The sequence below is a fragment of the Patagioenas fasciata genome, chromosome 3 (assembly GCF_037038585.1).
Source record: "Patagioenas fasciata isolate bPatFas1 chromosome 3, bPatFas1.hap1, whole genome shotgun sequence".
In the NCBI taxonomy this organism is placed as follows: Eukaryota; Metazoa; Chordata; class Aves; order Columbiformes; family Columbidae; genus Patagioenas; species Patagioenas fasciata.
The window spans coordinates 37,299,806-37,321,553 of NC_092522.1; the positions used below are offsets into that span (position 1 = coordinate 37,299,806).

The following is a 21,748-nucleotide window of genomic DNA, read 5'->3' on the forward strand; positions in this document are numbered from 1 at the left end:
GAGAAAAATGTCATACACTGTGGCAGTTTTTTGCAAAGTCGGAAGGTTAAAAGAAAGTTATTTTGTAACCAAGCATAAAATAGGCATTTGAAAAATGATTTAGTTAGAAAAAAATACAATTTTTTCCACATTAAGATAACTTAAGAACACCCAAATTGATTTTTATTAGACTTCTCATATTCACTTCTAAGCTGACACATGCAAGAGATATTCAGCCCTAAAGGTCACTTCTGAGAAAGCTATAAGTAACTGGAAACAGCACTGCAGGATGAAATGATGTCTCATCGCTAACTATTACTGCTGGAGAGTGATAAATATTTTACTCCTGAGGCTAAGAGCTGGCTCCTGTAAATAAACTTCTATTTCTCGGTTCTACTGATAGCTGAAAGATGCTCACAGAATCATAGAATCATTTCGGTTGGAAGAGACCCTCAGGATCATCGAGTCCAACCATAACCTAAACTAACTCTAGCACTAAGCCATGTCCCTAACAACCTCATCTAAATGCCTTTTAAACACCTCCAGGGATGGTGACTCTACCACTTCCCTGGACAGCCTGTTACAATGCCTGACAACCCTTTCTGTGAAAAATCTTTTTCCTAATATCCAATCCAAACCTCCCCTGGTGCAACTTGAGGCCATTTCCTCTTGTTGTATCACTTGCTACTTGGGAGAAGAGACCAACACCCTCCATGCTACAACCTCCTGGTTGTAGACAGCGATAAGATCTGTGACAGAGATGATTTCCCCTATTTTAATTTTTTGTTTAAAGAGAGCATGGGACAGCTCACCCACGTTGTAGGACACATCCCTGCCGAGGGTTGCTGGTGAGGCCTGCAGGCCTGTATTGGAGGGAGTGTCTCCCGCCTGCTTCTCTGTGGCAGCCACCTTGGGTAGTCCAAGTGAGCAGGGCTGCTGGCCATGCCCAGCACAGCTGCCCTTGGCCACCACACTGCCCCTGCCCTGGCTGCTCAGTGCTTCTCCAAAACAGCTGCTCGAATGCCCAGTGCAGATGTTGCTAGTCACCCTGGCTGCTGACACATTAGTCACACTCTGCAGGCTTTGGTCACCTCATGCTTTGTTCTCTCCTGCTCCTTTTTCTTCCTGGTGTTCATACGAGTAATTAAGGTTTAGATATCATAGAATCATGGAATGTCCTGAGTTGGAAGGGACCCATAAGGATCATCGAGTCCAACTCCTGTCCCTGCACAGGACAACCCCACAGTTCGCACCATGTGTCTGAGGGCTTGTCCAGTCTCTTCTTGAACACTGTCAGGTTTGGGGCCGTGACACCTCCCTGGGAGCCTGTTCCAGTATCCATCACCCTCTGGCTGAAGAACCTTTTCCTCATGTCCAACCTAAACTTCCCCGGCACATCTTCCTGCCATTCCCTCGGGTTCTGTCACTGGTCACTGAAAAGAAGAGTTCGGATACAGGAGTGGAAAAAAAAATATACGGAAGGTCTTTGGTGATTTTCAGCTTTTCTCCAGAGCTAAATGGCAGGTACGGCTACCAGTTTGGAAGAGGAAAGGCAGGGGAGCAGCTGACTGTGACTCCCTCGGATTCGGGCCGAAGAGCCCCCGGTGCCTCCCCGCTCCGCCCCCTCCCCGGCCCCGCCGCCCCCCGGACCGGCCCGCAGGGCGGTGCGCTGCCCGGCAACCGCTGCCCCCGGGGCGGGGCACTCCTCGGCTCCGCCCCTCACAGCTACGTCACACGCGCCCTTGCGCAGGCGCGGCGCGGCCATGGCGGCTGCCATCGAACGCCGGCTGGCGGAATTCCGGGCTGTCCGCGGCAGCGCCGCCGTCTCGCCGCGCCCCGCGGAGCCGCTGGGGAAGGCCGCTGCTCCAGAGCCCGCCGGAGAACAGCAGGCTGCCGCGGCGGGGCCGGGCGGCAGCGCTCAGGTGAGCGCCGAGGTGGGCGGGGCGGGGCCCGGCCCTGTGGCGGCGGGTTGGTGCTTGACGCTACGTCTCGCTGCTGCCTCCGCAGGCCCGTCCTGGCGGGGGGGCGGTGGCGGCGGCTCCGCTGTGGGCGCGTCCGCTGCTGCTGAAGGTGCTGCTGTGGGCGGTGCTGCTGGCGCTGTTCGCCGAGCTGGAGCTGGGGCTGCCCTACTTCGTCCTTTCGCTGCTCTACTGGATGTACGCCGGCACCCGCGGCCCCCGCGAGCGGCGGCAGGGGGAGCTGAGCGCCTACTCCGTCTTCAACCCCGGCTGCACCGCTATCGCCGGGACGCTGACGGCCGAGCAGCTGGAGCGGGAGCTGTATTACCGGCCCGCCGCCGGGAGGTAGCGGCCGACCCGGCGGGGACAGCCGTTTTGCGCCCCCCCCCTACTGCCTCCACCCCTCCGGACCACGGACCCGAGGAAGGGCTGGGGGAGGAGAAGGGAGTTCTGTCTATGCAAAACACCGCTTGCGCCTTAATCCTGGCCCTCTCTTCCCAGGCGCGGTCCGGTCCCGAATAAACCTGTGGCAAAGCCCGCGCTGTGGTCTCCTTTCCTGGGGCGCTGTCAGCAAAGCCTTGGGCAGCTGTTTTGGCCGCTGCTACAGCGGCACCGAGGGACACGGCCTGGTCACAGCGGGAGCTGCCAGCGGGTTGGCTGGTGAATTTCAGCCCCTGCTGACCTTTGGCAGCGGTATCAGGAAGGCTGAGGTTTGACAGCACATTTAGCAGAATGGTTAACTGCTTTTCTTCCCTGCACTGTCTGGAATCCTCTTGCTGAAGAAAAGACATGAAGCACCATCCATATATCTAAAATAGGCTGCTGATTCTGTTCGCACTCTTGTTTTTCATCTAACACAAACATCTGATTTTTAATGCCAGATCCCTGTTTGCTTTGTATTACTGCTTTCATGTTTTGTAATTTAAGCAAAAAAAGACTTATTATTATTCCTGGCAGGTAACACATGTTTTTCTTTAAACATAATTTAGAGAACTGTTAGGGTCAGTGTGGAAATGCAAGAGGCCCTCAGATAGAGTGATTTGCCCCGTTGTTGGATACAGTCCTTTTCACACAGCACAGCTGTTGATGCTGCTCACCATCATCCCACAGAATGTCAGATGTTCTTGTATGATCTACCAGCATTTTTAGTTTATAGATCATTGCATTAAATCACTAAGTCTTAGTGAAGAGCAGCTGGTAGAACTTCTGGCTCTGAGGACTGAGTTGAGAAGAAGAGTCACAAATTGGTCTTTCAAATCCTGTTTCATTGTGCCTTTTCTAATTTAATAGTTACACACCATGTTCAGGCTTGACTTGCCACAAGTTTCATCATTGGTTGGGGAAACAAAAGGAAGTGTTTTGAATTTAATTGGACTGGAAAGAGAAACAAAAGTAATATATGTAACACTGCTGTGGAGAGCTACTGATTGATGCTTAGCACTCTCTTAGCTTCTATATTGGTCTGTTATGTGAATTCCAAATGTTTGTATTTGAAGCCAAGCACAGAATTTTTGGATTTGCATGTATTCCTCTTGTAAAGACCCTTCAGAGTTCTCACTATTCTTACTGATTCTTTATGACTCTATACAAGTAATGTACAGCATTTTGGTTTTGATTAACAAAGCCTCTGCAGGTTCAAAGGCCTCTATGCAGTAGACACAGAGTTGCAAAAAGCTTTGTTTCCTTGGAAGAACCATGACTGTGAGTCTTCTCGTTTTTAAAAAGTATTACAATTACGTATTAAGAAGGGGTCAGGTGATACTTAAATATACCAGTGAGTGACAGAATTTTGTGAGTTGAAATTTTATTCACAATAATAAAAATAATCATCAGCATAGTGTTCATGGGGAGCTGATAATCTGACATTGTACAGTTCAGTACTGCGGGTATTTTTTAAAACAAGGAAATGCATGCAAATAAATATTAAATATAAGGTAACATCCACGACATTATAAAACATTATAGCAGCAATGATGGAAATAAAGTTTTCATTTGCTATAAACTAACTCTAGTTACATTATGTCCAGGTGAATTTATAGACTCTTCTATTTAATGCTTCATGAAACAAGTTACGACAATAACTGAGCATGAAGCTGAAAGGCACAAGTAATAAAAATTCACACAGTTCATCTGTTCCAGTGCTTTGTGTTGGTTTGTTTATTTCATAGTACTCAAATAACTGCACATTATAAATTCTGTGATAGAGATGGCACGAGTAAAAACAAAGGCTTGTAAAGGTTTTACTGAAGTAGATAAAGTATGATGGAGAAATTGGTGTTTAGGCCTTGCTGAAAGTATTTTTCAAAATACATGATTAGTGTAATTCTGCTTTGGTGGCAATTACTTTCACTGACTTGTTCCCTCAGTACTTGGAGGGGATTTAAAAAGGTTTGAAGGAGTGCTTAATCAGAGAGGGAAAAAAAAAACCCAATTCTACCACAACCCTCTGCTGGGCTAAGATCTTACTTTGTCATCTTACTTTTCTCTTGTATTCTAACAAGGCAGAAGTTACCAAAGTAAGTTTGTCATCTGGTGCTGGAGCCATTCTTGTGGCCCCAAAGCCTTCAGTTCCTAAGTAACTGGGAGGGACAAGAAGAGCCTAGTAACTCAAAAGCATGTCAAACTGTTGAAAGCATCTTGTGACAGCAACTAAGTACAGGTTTGTAACCACACATGCAAATACTTTCTATTCCTATGTCTTCCGTAATTCCTGTTTTCATAGCAAAACTATCATCTTGCTAACAGCTGTGCAAGTAGCAGAAGCATTTTGGCAGGTTAGCACACAACTAAGCAGGGCTCTGGAAAACTAGCACCCACTCTTCAATATTCATAAGTGAAATTATTCTCTTCAGTGTGCATTATCATACAGCTGTAAATTTCATCTGTCATCATGATGCCTTTTCACCTACCAGTGACTAACTTTATTAGTCTTTTCCTATTCAAAGCACTTAAGGGTAGATGTTAAATAGAAACATCAAGCACACTCTCTACGTACTGGAAGCTAATTAACTAAATTGCAGGACAGCAGTTGACATACGCACATAGTAATCATGTATTGTATTGATGGTCACACAACACAGAAGTTAGTTATTAAATTTATAGAAGAACCTGAGGTGCTTCATTCCAAGGTCAGCTCTGCAACCCATGTTAGGAAGGGAAGGCCTGGAAAGGGCCCGCGTAGAAGCCAGCATGCTAAATGTACATAAGCCAGCCTGAGACCTGTGGTGGATTTCTACAAATGTGTCTGACTTCCTCCCCCCGGGAGCACAATTACAAGCATCATAGCAGAAGAAGGTAACCAATCCTCTCTAATTCAATTCTAACCTGATGATTGCAATACTAATCCACCCTGTTGGCAATCTGGATTCTAATACAATGATTAAATAATCTCATGCAAAGCAATCTAGCTTCAGGCAGGAAAGATGCTGAATTACATCCCAGAATATCCCGTCCACTTTCCTGCCAATGGAGGCTGTGAATGCAAGTGCAAAGAAATATTTGAAAAATCAGGGTTTGTTGTTTTGTTTTGGTTTTTTTTTTTTATCTCTGCTGAGTAGTCTAACTGCTACGCCATGGAAGTTACTTATTACAGGATGTCTACAGACGGGAATATTCTCAGAGCTAGTTTTGGCACCTTGCCTCTTTGCTGTAAATGGAGCCTGAATAACAGTAAAGACAGGCAAAGTGTGTTATTAAGTGATGTGATTGGTCACGTGCTGCTGGTAAGTATACCTCTGTTTTTCCCCAGCAACTCCAGTAAACATCAGGGTGGGTAACATAATGAGCAGTGTAGATGCATTCACTGCAAGAGCCCTCGCAGTTTTAAACGAACAGACAAAAGCCTGTTGAGTTTAGGATGGCGTTTGAGGGGATTGTTTGAACCCCGCTGCTGGCCGCAAGCTGTAGTGGAGGCGGCAGCCCACGGGCGAGGGGCAGGCGCTGTCCGCGGTGCTGAACCCTCCGCCTCCGCCACAGCTGCTGTCCCGCCACCGGGAGCACAGCCCCTGCGGGTGTCTCCCGCCGGCAGAGAACGAACAAGGCTAGAGGAGTCAGAAAAGTGTGCGCACACTGTGAACTACCCGATCTTTTTCCAAGTTGTTGACGTCTGGTAAGAGCAGCTGTGGCCACAAGCTGGCTTCTGTGTGTTTGTACCCACAAGAAGCAGAGTATAGCTTAGGCAGATAATGTCCTCTTGAAGCACAAGTCATTGTCCTGTCCCTGTTAACACCTGTGTGCCAAATGCAGAGGAAGAGTACTGTATAAAAAAGGAAGGGCTGTGTATTCAATGGATTATTTCCATCTGTGTCAATAGAGTTAAGATGCACCTATTAATAGCAGAAGAAACCCCTACCAGATACTGGGTTTATTTTTTTTTCCAAGTGATGCTTAAAAAGAGCATTCAGAAATTACACCACACTACCTGCTGTATGGATAGACCTTCACATTACTGTTTTTCACCCACACAGAAAACAGGTGAGCATATTTTCAACTTTAACTCTGGGAAACTTAGTACAAAACCGATTCTTCCCTAAAACACAAGTTGTGTCCCACTGAGATACTTTTTTGTTTGTTTGTTTGTTTTGTAAAAGTGGTGATAACACCTTGCCTTACCCCATAAAAGCCTAAATGTATTTTTTGGCAATAATCATATTTTGTATCCTCGTAATTTAATCATTCAATCACTCAGCTCACCCACTCAACAGTAATAAGCCATTGACCCTGTGGTCTCAGACTGGATCAATGCTATGCTTAACTTTTGGACACCTGGAGGCCTTGTGTGCAAATAGGAAGAAACTCTTTTAACTTACTTTAGATGTGATCAATTTTTCCTCTGATGTGTTGATTACATTAGCAGATTGCTTTCCCTAGAAACCTTTGTCCAACAGCCTGCAGGCAATGAGCAGCATATGCTTAAGTTTCTTGCTGGAGATGGCATACTTAAGCCACTTGCTTGGGTATTTAAGGGTTTTCAGGTATATTATACAGTTCATTGCTCTCAGTCTCATTCACCTGCAGAAATCTTAGCTGAATGTGGCCTGACAAGTGGCAGCATAGACACTACTGCCTACTGTGCCTCCACTGCTGATGCTGTTGGCCGGGCACTTCAGTGGTTTCATACTGTTGTCTCTCTGGACATACAAATGTTCCAATCTCCAGCGCTCCCAGGTTTTCCGAAACTCCATCTGAACCTAACAGAAGGAAAGCAAAAGGAATGAAAGTGGAACAAATCAGACCTTTAAATGACTCCATTAGAAAAGAGCAAGGAAAAAAATAAAGATACCATACTACTGAGAAAAGCTGGCAATGCTATAAACCTGCAATATTATTGCTTCAAATTATCCAATTATCTCATTAGTCCATTGTAGGTTATTCCCTATTTAAAATAATGACAGCATCCACTTGTACTTGTAGAAATAAAGCTCTTCTATGTGCCAGGAAATCTCACCTTCATTATTTTATTCTAAATTGCATTCAGCTGCAATACTGAATGTACTCTATGCCCTAGCAGAACTAACAATTAAGTTGATTTTGCTTATCAGTCATGAAATGACTGCAAAGACTGGCTTCCCACTCAATATTGTCACCACAAGTATTCTTAAGAGTTCTAACTTCTGGTTTGATTTAAACAATATTATGGGTTGCATTATTTTTGTTCTTTGAATATTTACGTTTTTTTATTCCATACCAAAATGAAGATTTATTCCAAATTGAAAAGCCAACAATTAAGCATGTTAAAGACTGTACTGTCCTTCCCCTTTTTAAATAACAATTACAGTATCTCATTCCAGATACTAGCTTTTTTTTTTTTAAGTTACAAAATACACTCATCCAGTTGCAGGTTCTGGGTTAAACTGTGTAACCAATGTACTCATTTGGAAGTTTATCTAGGGTCTTGTAACTGCTAAGCAATAACAGAATTCAGATCTTCCTGTTCCATGGGCAAAGTTTTTGCCTCTTGACTGAAGTAAGAACTTCCATTAGCTTTTAAAACATAAGGCAGAGGACATAAAATTGAACCTTTATTACTCTATTTAGAAAAAGGCAGGAGTGCAACTACAGTAATCAGTTCACTATGGTGTGTGCTTCAGCCTGGAAGCAAGTTCACTATAGGTGGGACACTCAAGTGTCCTTCTCTGAAGAGTTGTTTTTTGTTTCTTTTTAGGGTCCAGTACTGACCACCAAGAGACTAAATATGCTGATGGCAGTTCCAGCACAAGCTGGCTGCTGAAACCTTCATGCTCTGAGGAAAACTTCCTAGAGAACCAGCTGTTGTATGTCTGTCTTGTTCCTTGTAAAATACCCAATCTGGGAGGCATCCCTACAAAAAGGAGCAAAGCCTTACACAACCAATTGTCTTCCCTTGGTGCTTACCTCAAATGGGGCTTGTCCACTCTGGGCTACAGCCCTTATACTGACTACTATCCTGGTGGGTACCAGCTGTATCTCTGCATTTCTGACAATGGAATGTGTCCCTCTGGTGCCACAACCAAATGAGACAGAAGAAAAGATGCTGAGACAGAAGCTTGTATTTTACCATGACAACTGGGGGTCATTGTGTCGAAAGTTGCACAATGACACCAGAAAAAGACAGTGTATCTGAGATAGCTTGGTATAGAAGAACGACAGCCCAGGAAGAGTGAAATGCAGTGACTGTACTGTCTGCAGGAGAACAACTGACTGTATGCCAACTCAGTACTTGGTACCTTTTGTGGGCATGGAAAACAGCTGTTTTAATAGGCAGCACTGGGAAGAGGCAGCTGTAGACATTTACAGGCAGATCCTGAAAGCAAGCATGAATTTACTTACTGACAGAGTAAGTCAATGAGCAATAGAAACTGGTATCTTAGGAAGGAAATGAGTCTTCAGTCTGGCTAGACATGACAGGCTGTATCCTAGAGCTATGACACAAATAGCCTACAAGATTGAGATAAAATGAATGGGAAGACTTCAACAACAGACTCTATCAGAAATGATGTCTTAGGAATGGATCTGAATGACAGAATATTAGTTTTCTCTCCAGAGGTCAAGAAAAGGGCAAAGAGCAACTCTGCTTTGTGTGTTGAACTGAGTTTTTGCCTAGGCAGCTGTGAATGTGTGACTTATTCCCTTGAATAGGTTCAGATTTGTTTTGTGAAGAGGCAATTCTTCAGCACAGGAGTAGATCTTTCAGCAAAACAGTTATCCTAGTAACTTCCATGTGTGGCTAAGATTCCCCAGAAATAAGCTATACAGGAAAAAGGGAACCAAGAACAAAACTCCCATGAGAAAAGGGAAGAAGGAAAATTTTATGTAGCATATTTTGAAAGAGAAAGGAAAGATGTACAAAAACTTGTAAAGATGGTCATGGAGGTTAAAGGTTGAGAACACTTCTCACAGAGACGAGCTGATTGAGCCTAATGGAGCTGATGGGCTAGGATGTTGAGAGCATAGCAATGAATCTGGAATCCGATTACAAAAAAAGTTAAACTTTGGCAAAAAAAACCCATCTCCACAAATCATAGTGAAAGGAAAGCAGGTCTGAAATGGGATGGAGCTGGTGGAGCGATTCATTGGATAGTCTGAATAGAGAATGAAAAGAAAGAAGAAAGATTGGGCAGTAATTAAAAAAATGTCCTGGAGTCAGGACAGATTCTTTTACGGTAGAAGAGAGTGAAGTGTACTCCCGCTGTGATAGGAAGGAGGCAAATAGGAGAAACACGACTATAGAGAATGAAACCTGAATCAGCTTAAACTAACTCTGATGGAAAGCGGCAGCATCTCTGGTTAGAGTATTTCTTACAGAAAGCAACACTAACTGCAGAAAAACTGATGATATTAAGCCCAGGGTATTTTTCAGAGCACATTAGTAACAACAGGCAATCTGATGAGACCCTGCCATTCACTTCAGAGCAATATCAGACAAAATCCAGAATCTTTCAGGTGAAATATGACGGAAATATGAACATATTTTAACGTTCTTTCATGAGTAAATATTACAAAAGAGCATGAATGTAACTTCCAGCTTGATTTCTACTTTTAATATGGCACCAGAACTTGCAACAAAAATTCATGCTGTATGGTTTAGGAAAAAGGAGTTGTTGAGTGTCACGGACAAAAATAAAAATATAGACCATATAGCAAACAAGGACAGGCTTCAGACACATATAGTATGTTGGAAGGAAAGCAGTTTGAAACCCAAAAATTTCTCATATCATTTAGGAAAGAAATAGAAAAGACTTGACCTAATCAAATTCTCTACATGGATTTATGGATGCTGATGACTAGGCTTGACAAAATCCTTCTCCCTTCTTTTAACAAGAAGGGAGAAAAAACTTTATAACAAGCAAAATAATTCAGACTGTCTGTCAGTCTTCTGTGAAGCTGAGCACATTGTGGTTAGATTTTAGGAAATACATTACAAAGGCAAGAGAACTATAACAAGAGATTTGGATGACCACTTAGAAACATACACAGGCTACTTCACAGTAAGTTGCCTCAAATGAAACAAGCCTACCTGTTTCAGGGCTTGTAATTAAGTTTGGGCTATGATGTAACTTTGCCATTTTAACACATGGAGGAAATTATTGGGCATTGCTTACAAAAGGCCTGGCTGCGGCTGCACAGGGGATGTATGAGCAAAGGCCAAAGTGAATCAGAAGAAATACATGATGCACCAGCAGACGGTGCTGCATTTCAGACTTGTAAAGCTGTACAAGGGATTTGAAATAAACATTCTCTAACTCATAATTCAGCAAAGCCTGCTGTAACCCACCTGACTTTCGTAAGCAGCACAATTAACACATTCACCTAAACAAAATCTTAGCCACAAACTACAAAAGGGAACAGTCTCCTGCAGGGCTTAATTCAGGATGCCTGCTGCTTTTCTGTTGACTCCAGCCTGGCCATAACGACCCAAGTAGAACATTTTTCCACTGATTCCAGTTCCTCAGTGAGGCCTCTCAATAGGTGATCTTGAATTACCATATCATGTTTAAAAGTAGATTTAGCATGAGTGTAAAACACATCGATATGCATTAAACTTAATAATGGGCTGCCAAATTTGCTTCCCTTGCAAACTTGGCTGCTGAATGAATGAATAATAATAATCACTTGGAAGGTAATAGAGAAACAGAACAAAACTATTTACCCCAACAGGGCTGGGATTCAGAAGCCATAGAAGATGGTACTTGCAATCAATTAACTCAAAGCCCTGGCTACACTTCTTCTGGGCCTGTGGGAGTGCTCACCATTCCATTAAGTTCAGTTTGAATGAGAGCGTGATGATGTCTTCAAGTAGCTGGGCATCAGGGAAACCAAACTAAACCAAACTGTACAGGCATTAAGCCAAGAGGACTCTCCAACCTCACCAGCAAGATGAGCTGAGTTCTCAGAATAAAGCAGGCTCTATTCCCACATTCACCAAAACAAGCAAATAAGAAGCAGTATGAGACAGATCCAGAGGAGCAGCTATAATTCTTAATAAAAGAAAAGCTTCACTAGTGCAAACTATAAGACTGTGAGCAAGAGAACTTGCAAGATTTCATGTCTATAAAGTGGCCCTAAATTATACTGCCTGAATTCCTTCCAAAAACATTTGTCTGAGGAGTTATTCTGTGTAGCTGTACAGAGGAGAGTATGTAAAAAAAAGTCCTGAACAAGGACAATTTAGCAGTTCAAGACCATTTTCAATCTCCTTTTCCTATAATGGCTGCTGATAAGGCAAATTGGAACAAGTGTCTCTCTTACCTCATTATTGATGAAACAGTAGAGAACTGCAACCATCAGCCCCTGAAATCAACAAAACCCAGAAGAGCAGTGAGCAGTGCAGCGCAGTTCCCCAGATTTGACAAATAAACTTGTAGAGGGCTAGAGGTTTCACATTGGCACGATGAGAGTAGAACAAGACGGAGACAATCTGTTGTCCCCAACAGTTCTGATGGCAGAGGAGAGCTTTGACCAAACTATGTCTCAAAACACATGATCTTAGGACAAAGGAGTTACTGTTTTCTTCAAACTATTTTTTTTCCTAAAGATTCCTTTCCCCTTGTTTTTCTTACATTTTTTTCTAGTTATAAACACAAGTGAACGATTAAGTGATCTTAAATACAGCTCTGTGCTTGATAAACAGGGAATGAGTCTGTGAGCAGCAAACCTAGAAGAATAATGATTCTCTCAGGAGACCCTTAGAACGGCCTTACCTAAGGGAACAGCTAAACAAAATCACAGTACACCTACATCCTTCTCATATACAGTTACAGCTACAGTCAGCTACCCCTCACAGCACAGATTTTCCAAGGAGTATCAAAAACACTGGAGAAAGTACAAAATTTGCCTTCCAAATGTCAATATACAATTACAGGAAATTACGGCCGATTTCATTATTGCTTTGAGGTGTCCCATAGGAAGTAGGTATTCACATGTGGATAGGAATTCCAGTTTATTGTGGTAAATTTACGATATTGAAAATAAGAGCATGTGACACTAACATCTAAGTTGGCTATTAAAAATTAGTCCTCATACTTTCTCTTCCACTGTCATAATCCTGTAATAACCAGTGTTAAATACAGAGAACAGGGAACATGCAATGAATGAGTGAGAAAGCAGGTCCCCAAACAGCAGTTAAAAAATATCTTATTGACAAGGGCACAGTGTGAATGCTACCTGGAAAGAAGCAAAGGAGAGTTCAGTAAAAAGCTTCACAAAGCGCAGCATCCCTCTGGCATGCTCATCAGTAATAAAGGCAAAGATGACCTCATGGGTCCCCAGCAGCGGGATTAGAGTCAATGTAGACTTGGCCAGCCTAAGATCACAAAGAGAAAAAACAATGCTACTGAGTAGATCTATATTGATCTCAATGGTGACTGGTAGTCACCATGTCTGCATTCCGCTTCTGACACATTGTCAACTTTGCTAAGACACTTGCACCACTTTGTGTCACAGGGTTCTCCTCCAGAGGCTGCACTCAAAACACAATAATGCTCAAATTAAGCTTAGCAGGTTTCAACATGTTTTAACTGCCCCTGCCAGTCCACTGCAGACCCCTTACTGCTGTGAGCAAAGCTCTGTATTCAGCTGTTGGCTGCATTTCACCTGGAAAATCTTCCAAATTCAGGAGCAGGTCATATGCTTTCTTGTACCTGAGATGTCTTCTTGTGTATCCCTTTCCCCATCTGTAGGTGGGAAAGATGACCAAAACCTACCTTGTTGATGGTCTGAAAAAAATAATCTATCAATGGCTGAAATATTTTAAAAATATCTTGGCAAAGGCAGGAGTACTTGCTATTCCTTCCCACCTCTGTGGTGTGTTAAATCTTCACAAAATTGTTACTAACCATAACTGCAAAACACTTTGTAAAAGCAGTTAAACTGTCTTCAAATGAGTGATGACCCCATGATTTAAACACCACGTTCAAAGACACAGCTAACAAAGGAAAAATGACAAACCAATCATAAATAAAACATTTTTCACCAGTAAGAGAGCAATGTTCAGGGATACAACCACAGGAAAACATTCACAAGAATGGTCCTTAACTCTGTCTTGATAGACATACATGCTAGCCACCCAATAGGATAATGAAAGATGCCTGGGTCTCACTTGAGAGTTTCCCAGGCTACCCTGGGTCACAGAACCTGTCAACGTCTCACAATGATTTGTCTTGAGTCAATTCAGTAGATACAAAATCACTCGACTAGCAGGGCTGACAGTACGTAGTAGATCTTGTGTGCCCTAGAGCTGTTGGCTGCTATTCTGAATCATGTAATCACTCGGGCTGGAAGGGACCTCTGCAAGTCTCTTGTCCAACTCCAGTCCACAGCTTGTTATTCAGGCCTGTGTCCAGCCAAGTTTTGATTATCTCCAAGGTCCTCCACAGCCCCTCTAGGCCTCTCTTCCAGTGTCAGAACACTTTTATTGTGGGTTTTTTTTTCATGTTTGACATGGAATTGGAATTTCTCTTGCTATTACTTGTAACCTCTACCCCTTGTCCTTTCACTGTGCACCTTTCAAAAGACTGTAGCTCCATCTTCTGTATAACCACCATTGGGAAGATGAAGACTGCAATTAAAGCCTTGTTTAATCTTCTGTTCTCCAGACTGACTGAACCCATTTTTTTGGGTTTTCTCCTTACATGTCTGGTCCAGCTCCAGAACTAGCTTGGTGCAAAACTGATCTGAGTCCCAAGGGGTCAGACAGACAGGACACAAGGTCTTTCTTGTACTGGGGAGCCCCAACCTGGACACCAAAAGCAGTCTCACAAGCACGGAATGGATGGGATCAGTCACTTCCCTCGACCTTCTGGTTATGCTCTTGCTAGTGCAGCCCAGCATGCAGTCAGCCTATGCTGTCACAAGGGCACACTGCTGAATCAAACAGTTGTCCTGCAGCATCTCTTGGTCTTCTGAGAAGTTCCTTTCAACCCAGTCAATGCCCACTCTGTACTGCTGCATGGGGTTATTACACACCAGGCACAAGGCTCCTGTCAGTTCAACCAACTAGCCTGTCAACATCCTTGGTACACAAGGACCGAGGGATGGTGATTCAAAGCAACTATTAAAATTATACAGTTTGCACATACAGGTAAGCAGAAATGCAGATCTCTAGTGGATATAGGCAGACTGTTGCATTGGGGGGTAGAGGGCTTGTTTAAAAGAGCAGCTTACCAGCAAGTCTTGTGATGGAGGCTCTGCTCCACCACCACCTGTCTGAGATAGAGGTAGAAGCAGGAGGCTGATGCTGCATTGGCTCTGAAGACACTGCCTGGGTAAAAAAAGTGAGTTGTGTAGGTGTACAGCAAATCTCTATTTTACTTAATGAATGCTAATTGTTCTAGATGGGGATCTTGAAGAGCTTTGCATTAAACAGGAAGCCATGCAAAATCCTATGAAAAGGCTTCCTGGGTAATTAAGACCTTCCTAGAGAAAATCCTTTCCTTGAACAAGTGGAGAAATTTCTGCACAACTCCAGCCCTCCCACAGAGAAAAGGGATTTGCTGTCCTGCTCATCAGTGAGCTCTCTCTTCATCAACTGAAGGGGCAACAGGAGAGATGTAGAGGAAAGACTGGCTCGAGAGCAAAACTCTTTTCTCCCTTCCATACAGAAACTTATCTAAACTCATGACTTTCTAGGGCACCTAGACTGGTCCTTGTTTAAAAGAACACATTCCAACACGGCAGTTCTGTCTTCTCCCAAAATCTTTTCCAGTGTTTTTAGGCAGAAAAAAGAAAAAGGAAACATTTTCTCATTCAGGAATCTCTAGCTCACTGGTCTTATTATCATCAGAGGCACATCAATGAACTGAACCCTTTCGAGTAAAAGACTTCCCCAAAGATTCTGGCTGTAACGACCAATCTCTGGAAGAGACTACAGTCTTTACCAGTGACGAAGGTTGTGTTGCTGGGTAAATTGTTTCCTGATAAAGCCTTTCTGTTCATACAGCAGATTTTTGAACCTGAAACATGAAGAACTGAATGAACCTGCACCTCTGAGAAATGGCTCAGCTGTATCAAACCTTCCTCCTGCTTGCAGAAGTCATGAGGGCAAGGGCTTTCTCCCTTGACAGGGCAAATTTACTGTCAGATTTTTAAACAATTTCAGGCTATTGGAGCTGGAAAATCCCTCCTTTCCACCCCAGCAAATTTTACCCTGGCAAATAAAAGTCACATATATTCAAAACAACAGTAGGGATGCAAGAAAAGCCAACACCTCACTAAAATAAGTCTTCTTCTCTGCTTTGAGCTCTCAACACATATCAGAATTTCCAAAATTTCACGAGGGAAATAAGGTAGGTAACATATAAGGCAACTCTATACTGATGAGAATACACCAAAATACATGCTAGAAGCTTCTAGCTTAGAAGGCTGCAGCAGTGAAATAACCAACTTCAAATTACCTAAGTCAGCCATCAGTAACATCATGGCTACCAGAGCATGTAAGCTCCACACTGTTTAAGTCACCCTATGGCTAACTTATTTCTACATTATTTTTCATATTGCAATATAGAAATATTCTCCATGATGCAGAAATGAAAGATGTGACTGTGCATCTTAGCAAGGTGATTAAATAACGGGAATAATACACATGCGGACAGGGTGAAGCCTGCAGAATAAAAATTGAACACTTCTGTAACAAATCTGACATCTCTTTAAAACATCACATGCATTCAAGATTGAAAGACTGTCCCAGTAATGACTGGCAAGAATAACAAGGAACAATACTCAAAATGAGCCCCATTCTTGATCTTCATTAAAGGTAAAGCTTTTATTTCTATTGCTTATCATAATTTATTTCAAATTATGTGAGGTATTTGCATTTGCTGCAAGTACTTAAAAAATACCTGCTAAATTAATATTCACCCAGTATTATGGAAGACTGTAAGGAGATGAACTGAAAATCAAGCTTTCTGTTTATCTATAACATAGGTATAACACTTGGCCCGGCTTCACCAAGAGGCTTCTCCAGGGACTGATATTCCAAGCAGTCATACCAATGTGTGACACCCACACGTGCATTACTCAAGGCCTAAGATCTTTAACCACCTTTATCAATCCACTGCTTTTCATGTCCCTACCTATCTGCTTCCATTTTGAGAGGCAGAGAAAGTGTCAGACTGCTAAATCACATACCTGCATTTTATGTCAGTTTTGCACATCAAATTAGCCTGTAGTTTGGAGATGATGATGCATATAACTCTGATAAAGATCAGGAAATTTACCTGGAGAAATGAAAGATGGGTTTATATCATCATCAAGAAACACATGTGCATAAGTGTTCAAAAAAGCTGGTTTGTGTAGTCATGTGTAGGTCCCTGTGCATCTTGCTACTCTGCAACTGCAGAATTTGCCATGGAATTTAACTCCTTGCTAAGAAATTGTGCTTTAAATACAACCTCTGTGAATGCACAAGCCACCTTTAAAAACACAGGTGGTTCACTAAATAAAGTAGGGGAGTTACCTACATGTCAGAGGACAGAGACACAGTCAAGGCGTGGGGCTGTCCCATTTGCCTTGTCTGGAGGTCTGAGACTGCCACTGTATTGTGGCTGCAGAACACGGCACTGCTCCACAGTGCCACACAATTTGCTGCTGTTCTGTAGCTTAATACCTAGAATATTATCTTCTGCCTCGCTGTACTACCTGCCACAGCTTTCCCCACACTGCGGAGTTAACAGGATTGCTGCAGCATGCTGTGTTGTTATCATGTTCTGCCACGGCAACATGGCAGCATGCAGGCAAATTAAACAAACAAAACGCTACTCAGGAATTCCAGTGACAGAAACCAATTTGGTTTCACAAAATCACATTTCTGAATTAAAATGTCAATACCCCCAAAGCCTTTGGACACGGACAACAGTGTACGCACATCTGCTCTTTGTACTATATTATGTTCCGTTCTCATTAAAATCTGCCAGCTCGCTGAACGTGCCACATACTCACCCCAATGGCAATGAGAATGGGCAGTCTGATGATCAGCCAGTAATTCATGTTGTAGTTTCTGCTCCAGCAACTAGGCAGATGGCAAAAAGGAGGAGACAAGAAGAAAAAAGTTTCAGTACATTACTAAAATCTTCAGCTTTTTATTCTGTCACAGCGATGCAGATGGAAAACAATATTGAGGACTAGATACCAGGAAAGCACATCATGCTGACATGGAAACAGGTGCAGTTGCTTCTTAGAAACACTGAATGCTTCGTACTATTGCAGTTAGCATAATTGAACCGGATACTACTTGCCTGCCTTTCTTGCCCACTAATGGCTAGCTCTCCTCCACAATTTGCTATGAATTATCATCAGTTAATTGTGAAGATTCAGTCCATTAAAACCAAGGTCAAATTTGTACTGTGGCTGAAAGGAGAAGGCGGGGAATCTGTCTGAGTCAGACCTTTCCTGCGTGGTTTCTATCCTACTCTTTCTGCATTACTTTTTATTACTCTTCAGTCTCCAATGTCAGGTCATCTTATTATTTAACTGTTTGTTAGTTCTTTATCCCATTACCTATCATCACTTTCCTCATATCAATATTTAGATCTGTTATCTATTTTGTTTGCTCTTCTTTTCAAAAAAGCTCTACTAATTTCAACCAAGAGAAAGCAAGGCAGCAAACTCCAGTTCCTTCAGTGTATACATATAGGTTTCAGACCCCAAAAAAGTCTTAAAAGTGATAAGCAAGTAAAATCAAAGACAGGAGCAATAGTTCCACATGTTGTTGGTCAGCTGAGCTTTCTGCCAAGCAAGTAACGCTGCAGGCAATATAATATTTCATTCTCCCTGTAAGTCTTCTTTCAGTTTTTTAAATTCCCGTGTCCCTGAATAATATTGGAGAACAACCACAAGAAACATGACACCTGAACGCCACAGTTTGGGATCACTGGAACTTTACACTTGGGGGTTTGTACATCTAGTACTTTCAGGTGTCACCCCGGCCACAGCGAGCCACCCAAAACTGTATGATGGGCTATGTATATGCACAGCGGCCCAGGTGTTGGGGCATTGTTCACAAGACACTTCACTTGTTGCTGCAGTGACAGCATTCTTAATATTCCCATAAAATAACTTTGTTAGCCTCCTACCATATTGCTCAGCATTACTCAAAAACAACAGCCATCAGTAAAGCCAGCAGGCTGTGAAACAAACTATGAAGCAGCACTACAGAAAATGTATGTTCCTTCACAAAACAAGTTCCTCCTCATCTCCAAATCTCACCTGCCAAAATATATATACGCTCAGTTTTTCTTAGGTTTTCTTAACAGGTCTATGAAGCTCCAGCTTGAGTGATGTTGGCAGAGAGTAAGGTCACCCAGCCTTGTAATTGGACAGTCAGTTTGAGAGAAACCAGCGAGGGTGCAGCACGTGGTAGGGGTCCATGCTATAGCAGTGTACCCACACATGCTCAGGTAACACAGAGGAAAGTGAAACAGCTTGGCTGTGGCAAATCCATATTCCTTTGCTGGTATTGGGTCTAAGGATTTAATTTTACCTTTCAGTTTAATGCATCCAACAAGCACATTATCACAACCAGCAGCTCCACAATGTACAATTCAATTGTATTTTAGATGCTGGAGAAAAAAGGCGTATGTATGGGGTACAGTCAGCGTACCTGAGTTGGAATCTGAGTAACAGAAGGACTTCTTGGTACGTGTGACTTGGAGCTGGCTACATGCAGCCTTTAAAATTAATTTTACTTGAACCCTTCAAGAGCAGAGGGATAATAGGCATGGCTGGAAGTGGAGTTCTAATTTTCTGACTTGTGGCAGTGGAAGCAGGGGCAACTTTAAAATTTCCTGATAATGATAGAGGCTGAGAAATTATTCTTTATATTAACTCTGCTACATTTCTGTGTGTATTAATTTGCTTCTTGTGGCATAAAACAGTTTTAGTTACTTTTAAATTTATACAAATATGTGCAATAAAAACACCATTACAGCCCAATAAAAGTGTCACAGTTATTAAAGTGTCCAGAAAATAAAACTGATAGATCTGTACATGATTTCTTGCCCATTTGTGCTTTCTGGGATTGCCACACTCATAAATACACCACCATCTATTGTGTTTGGGATCTATCCCTGCAGTTTGCTCAGTATCACTATGAAGATACTGGGCAACTAATAGACTCAGAGCTGTGAATGAAGAATAGGTCCAGTGAAACAAATGCTACTGGGAAGTCTCTGCCTTTGCTTACCAATCTGGTATTCTTTTTCTAAAAAGGAAAACACTGAATTTTTACCTGGAAGAGGCACAGCTGAGCAGGTCCATTTTTAAAAAATATTGTAGTCTGGCTGTCTTGCTCCCAAAATTAATTGCAGATAGAAACAACAATGTGTAAGTATCAGCTCTTTAGACATAGTCCAATAACTGAAGAGCACATCCTGCCTTTAATTTTATTTGTAATCTAGAAAAAGAGTTTTTTTGTTCAATAGCTCATTTTTAAAGACAGCAAGTGATTTCTAAAGGAGTTTACACTTGCACATGTAAGAAAAGAAGGAGTCAGTCTGCAAGTATTGCAGGCTTCAGTCCTTCATTCAAATGGTTGTCTTCACAGGACTGCCTCGAATTCCCAGTCCTGATCACATTTACTTCCAGTTATTCCTCATAGCCAGGGAAGTAGTTAAGTCACAAATGAAATTTACAGCTCACTGCACATCTCTGGTGACAGCGCTGTGGCAGTGTGAAAGATATCCCTGGCTGCTCCAGCAAATGCCCGCCCAAGGCACAGAAATCTTGCCTTTCAGAAAAGCTGCTGTACATGGTTATTTATTGCTGTATTTTACAAATATTTATACAAGATTTAGAAAATTCAATAAGGTGCAAAATTGCCCCTTTTAAGGTCTGCTGAAGGCAGTGAGTGACAGTTTTCCATAATAGAAAATATAAATCAGGTCTGAGCACCGCATAATGTAGCGGGCTCAGCATGAGCACTTTGCATACATTTTCTACATCAATGGGAAAATGTGCCCATGGAATGTCGCCTTTTCAGGGGCTGCATGTTCTATATACCCGTTCTAATAATTTCAACAGAACTTACAATTCATCAGTACGGCCACAATCTTGCTACAAATATTATCGAGTCAACCTTGAAAAGGACAGTCAGAAAATCCTAGCATTACTTAAGCCAGAAGAAGCAGCTGTGACTCAACTGGTTCAGTATTATGAAGGACACTGGAAAAAAAAAGCCTGGTTTTTAATACTCACGAACACCAGAAAAAAGTCTGGGAACGGCTCTGACTACACTGAATTTTGGCCTTGCAGCATCTCTCCAAAAAGGATTGTGCTGTGGGGGGAGGAATTAAAAAAGGACCCTCTACAAAAGTGCTGGCTGGGTTGTCTGGAAACTAAGTAAGAGGAAGACCAAATAAATAGTACATTTAGAATAAAAAGGAAATAGCATAAAGTTACTTAATTCATCACAAATAAATAAACCTATCTAAATATTTCTAGGCAGTCAGTGTAACCAAGAAGACGAAGTCACTTTCCTCTCCCTTTTGTTAAAAAAACCCACAAAACAACAAACTATTATGCGATGCTGTTTAGTACCTAAAGCATATATAAAGGCAATTTTCCAGACCAGGAACTATGGTAAAAATGGACAAAAAGTATTTTGTGCGCTGCGGCAGTCTTGCAAGTGGTATAGTTGATTTTAGCAAGACTAACACAAGCAGGCAGAAAATATGCCTTTATTTTAAGAAGGTCTGAATAACGGAAGCTTAAACAATAACAGGCAATCACATTTCTGCTTCTAGGCATAAGCTAACCATTACAAATCACAGGCAGAATCGTGTGGGAGGTTTCTGCCTTCCTCTGAAGCATAACTGTAACAGCTACTGCCAAAGGCACACTATCAGGAGTGGTCTTGGCTGGGTATGATGACTTCTACTGTTGATACTGTAACTACAGAAAAACAAAACATACCTTTCCCTGACCTGCAAAAGGATAGATTCATTCAGACATGCAGAAAATTCTGACCAGAAAGAAACATATGCTCCTTTCTGAAATGTTATGCAAGACCTTTAGACAAAACAGAAGCAATTATATGAGGTTTCAGCACATTGCCAAAGCAAACCACACCAATCAGAAAGCAAACAATGACCTGCCAGTGCACATATACAGCACAAATGAGAAAAATCAGAACTAAACCAACCCCTCATCTTCATAAAGGTACTTGACAGTTCCCCAGAGGATAACAAACAGCATTGGCACACCTGGGAAGAGAGGAGATAAGGTTGACACTGACATTAAGAGACAAGGAAAAGCAGAGAAAAGGATAAACCCCCCGCATAATGATGAGCAACACAATTAACTGGTGGCAGAGTTGCAGCTCGTACCCAGCACAGATGGTTGTC

General features: G+C 42.4%; 2 protein-coding genes across 6 annotated transcripts in view; one reads left to right on the forward strand and one right to left on the reverse strand.

Annotated features, from left to right (window-relative positions):
* Window positions 1–1,717: 1,717 nt before the first annotated feature.
* Window positions 1,718–4,075, forward strand: SAYSD1 (SAYSVFN motif domain containing 1). The gene is made up of 3 exons (XM_065835815.2): window positions 1,718–1,901; window positions 1,987–2,282; window positions 2,439–4,075. Exons 1-3 carry the CDS (start codon window positions 1,743–1,745, stop codon window positions 2,599–2,601), a joined length of 618 nt encoding a protein of 205 aa, XP_065691887.2. The 5' UTR covers window positions 1,718–1,742; the 3' UTR covers window positions 2,602–4,075.
* GLP1R (glucagon like peptide 1 receptor) overlaps window positions 3,725–21,748 on the reverse strand; it is a 91,572-nt gene continuing 73,548 nt past the window's right edge. For 4 of the 5 annotated variants that reach the window (XM_071806119.1, XM_065834089.2, XM_071806121.1 and 1 more), the window contains exons 8-13: window positions 21,547–21,607; window positions 17,349–17,418; window positions 16,539–16,627; window positions 12,579–12,717; window positions 11,664–11,705; window positions 3,725–7,126 (exon numbers count right to left, since the gene is read on the reverse strand). In XM_071806119.1, the coding sequence (XP_071662220.1) occupies window positions 6,959–7,126; window positions 11,664–11,705; window positions 12,579–12,717; window positions 16,539–16,627; window positions 17,349–17,418; window positions 21,547–21,607 (569 nt within the window). In that variant the 3' untranslated portion in view covers window positions 3,725–6,958. Of the gene's footprint in view, window positions 7,127–11,663; window positions 11,706–12,578; window positions 12,718–14,576; window positions 14,674–16,538; window positions 16,628–17,348; window positions 17,419–21,546; window positions 21,608–21,748 lie in introns of those variants that run through there. The other variant, XM_071806122.1, reaches the window with a different exon arrangement.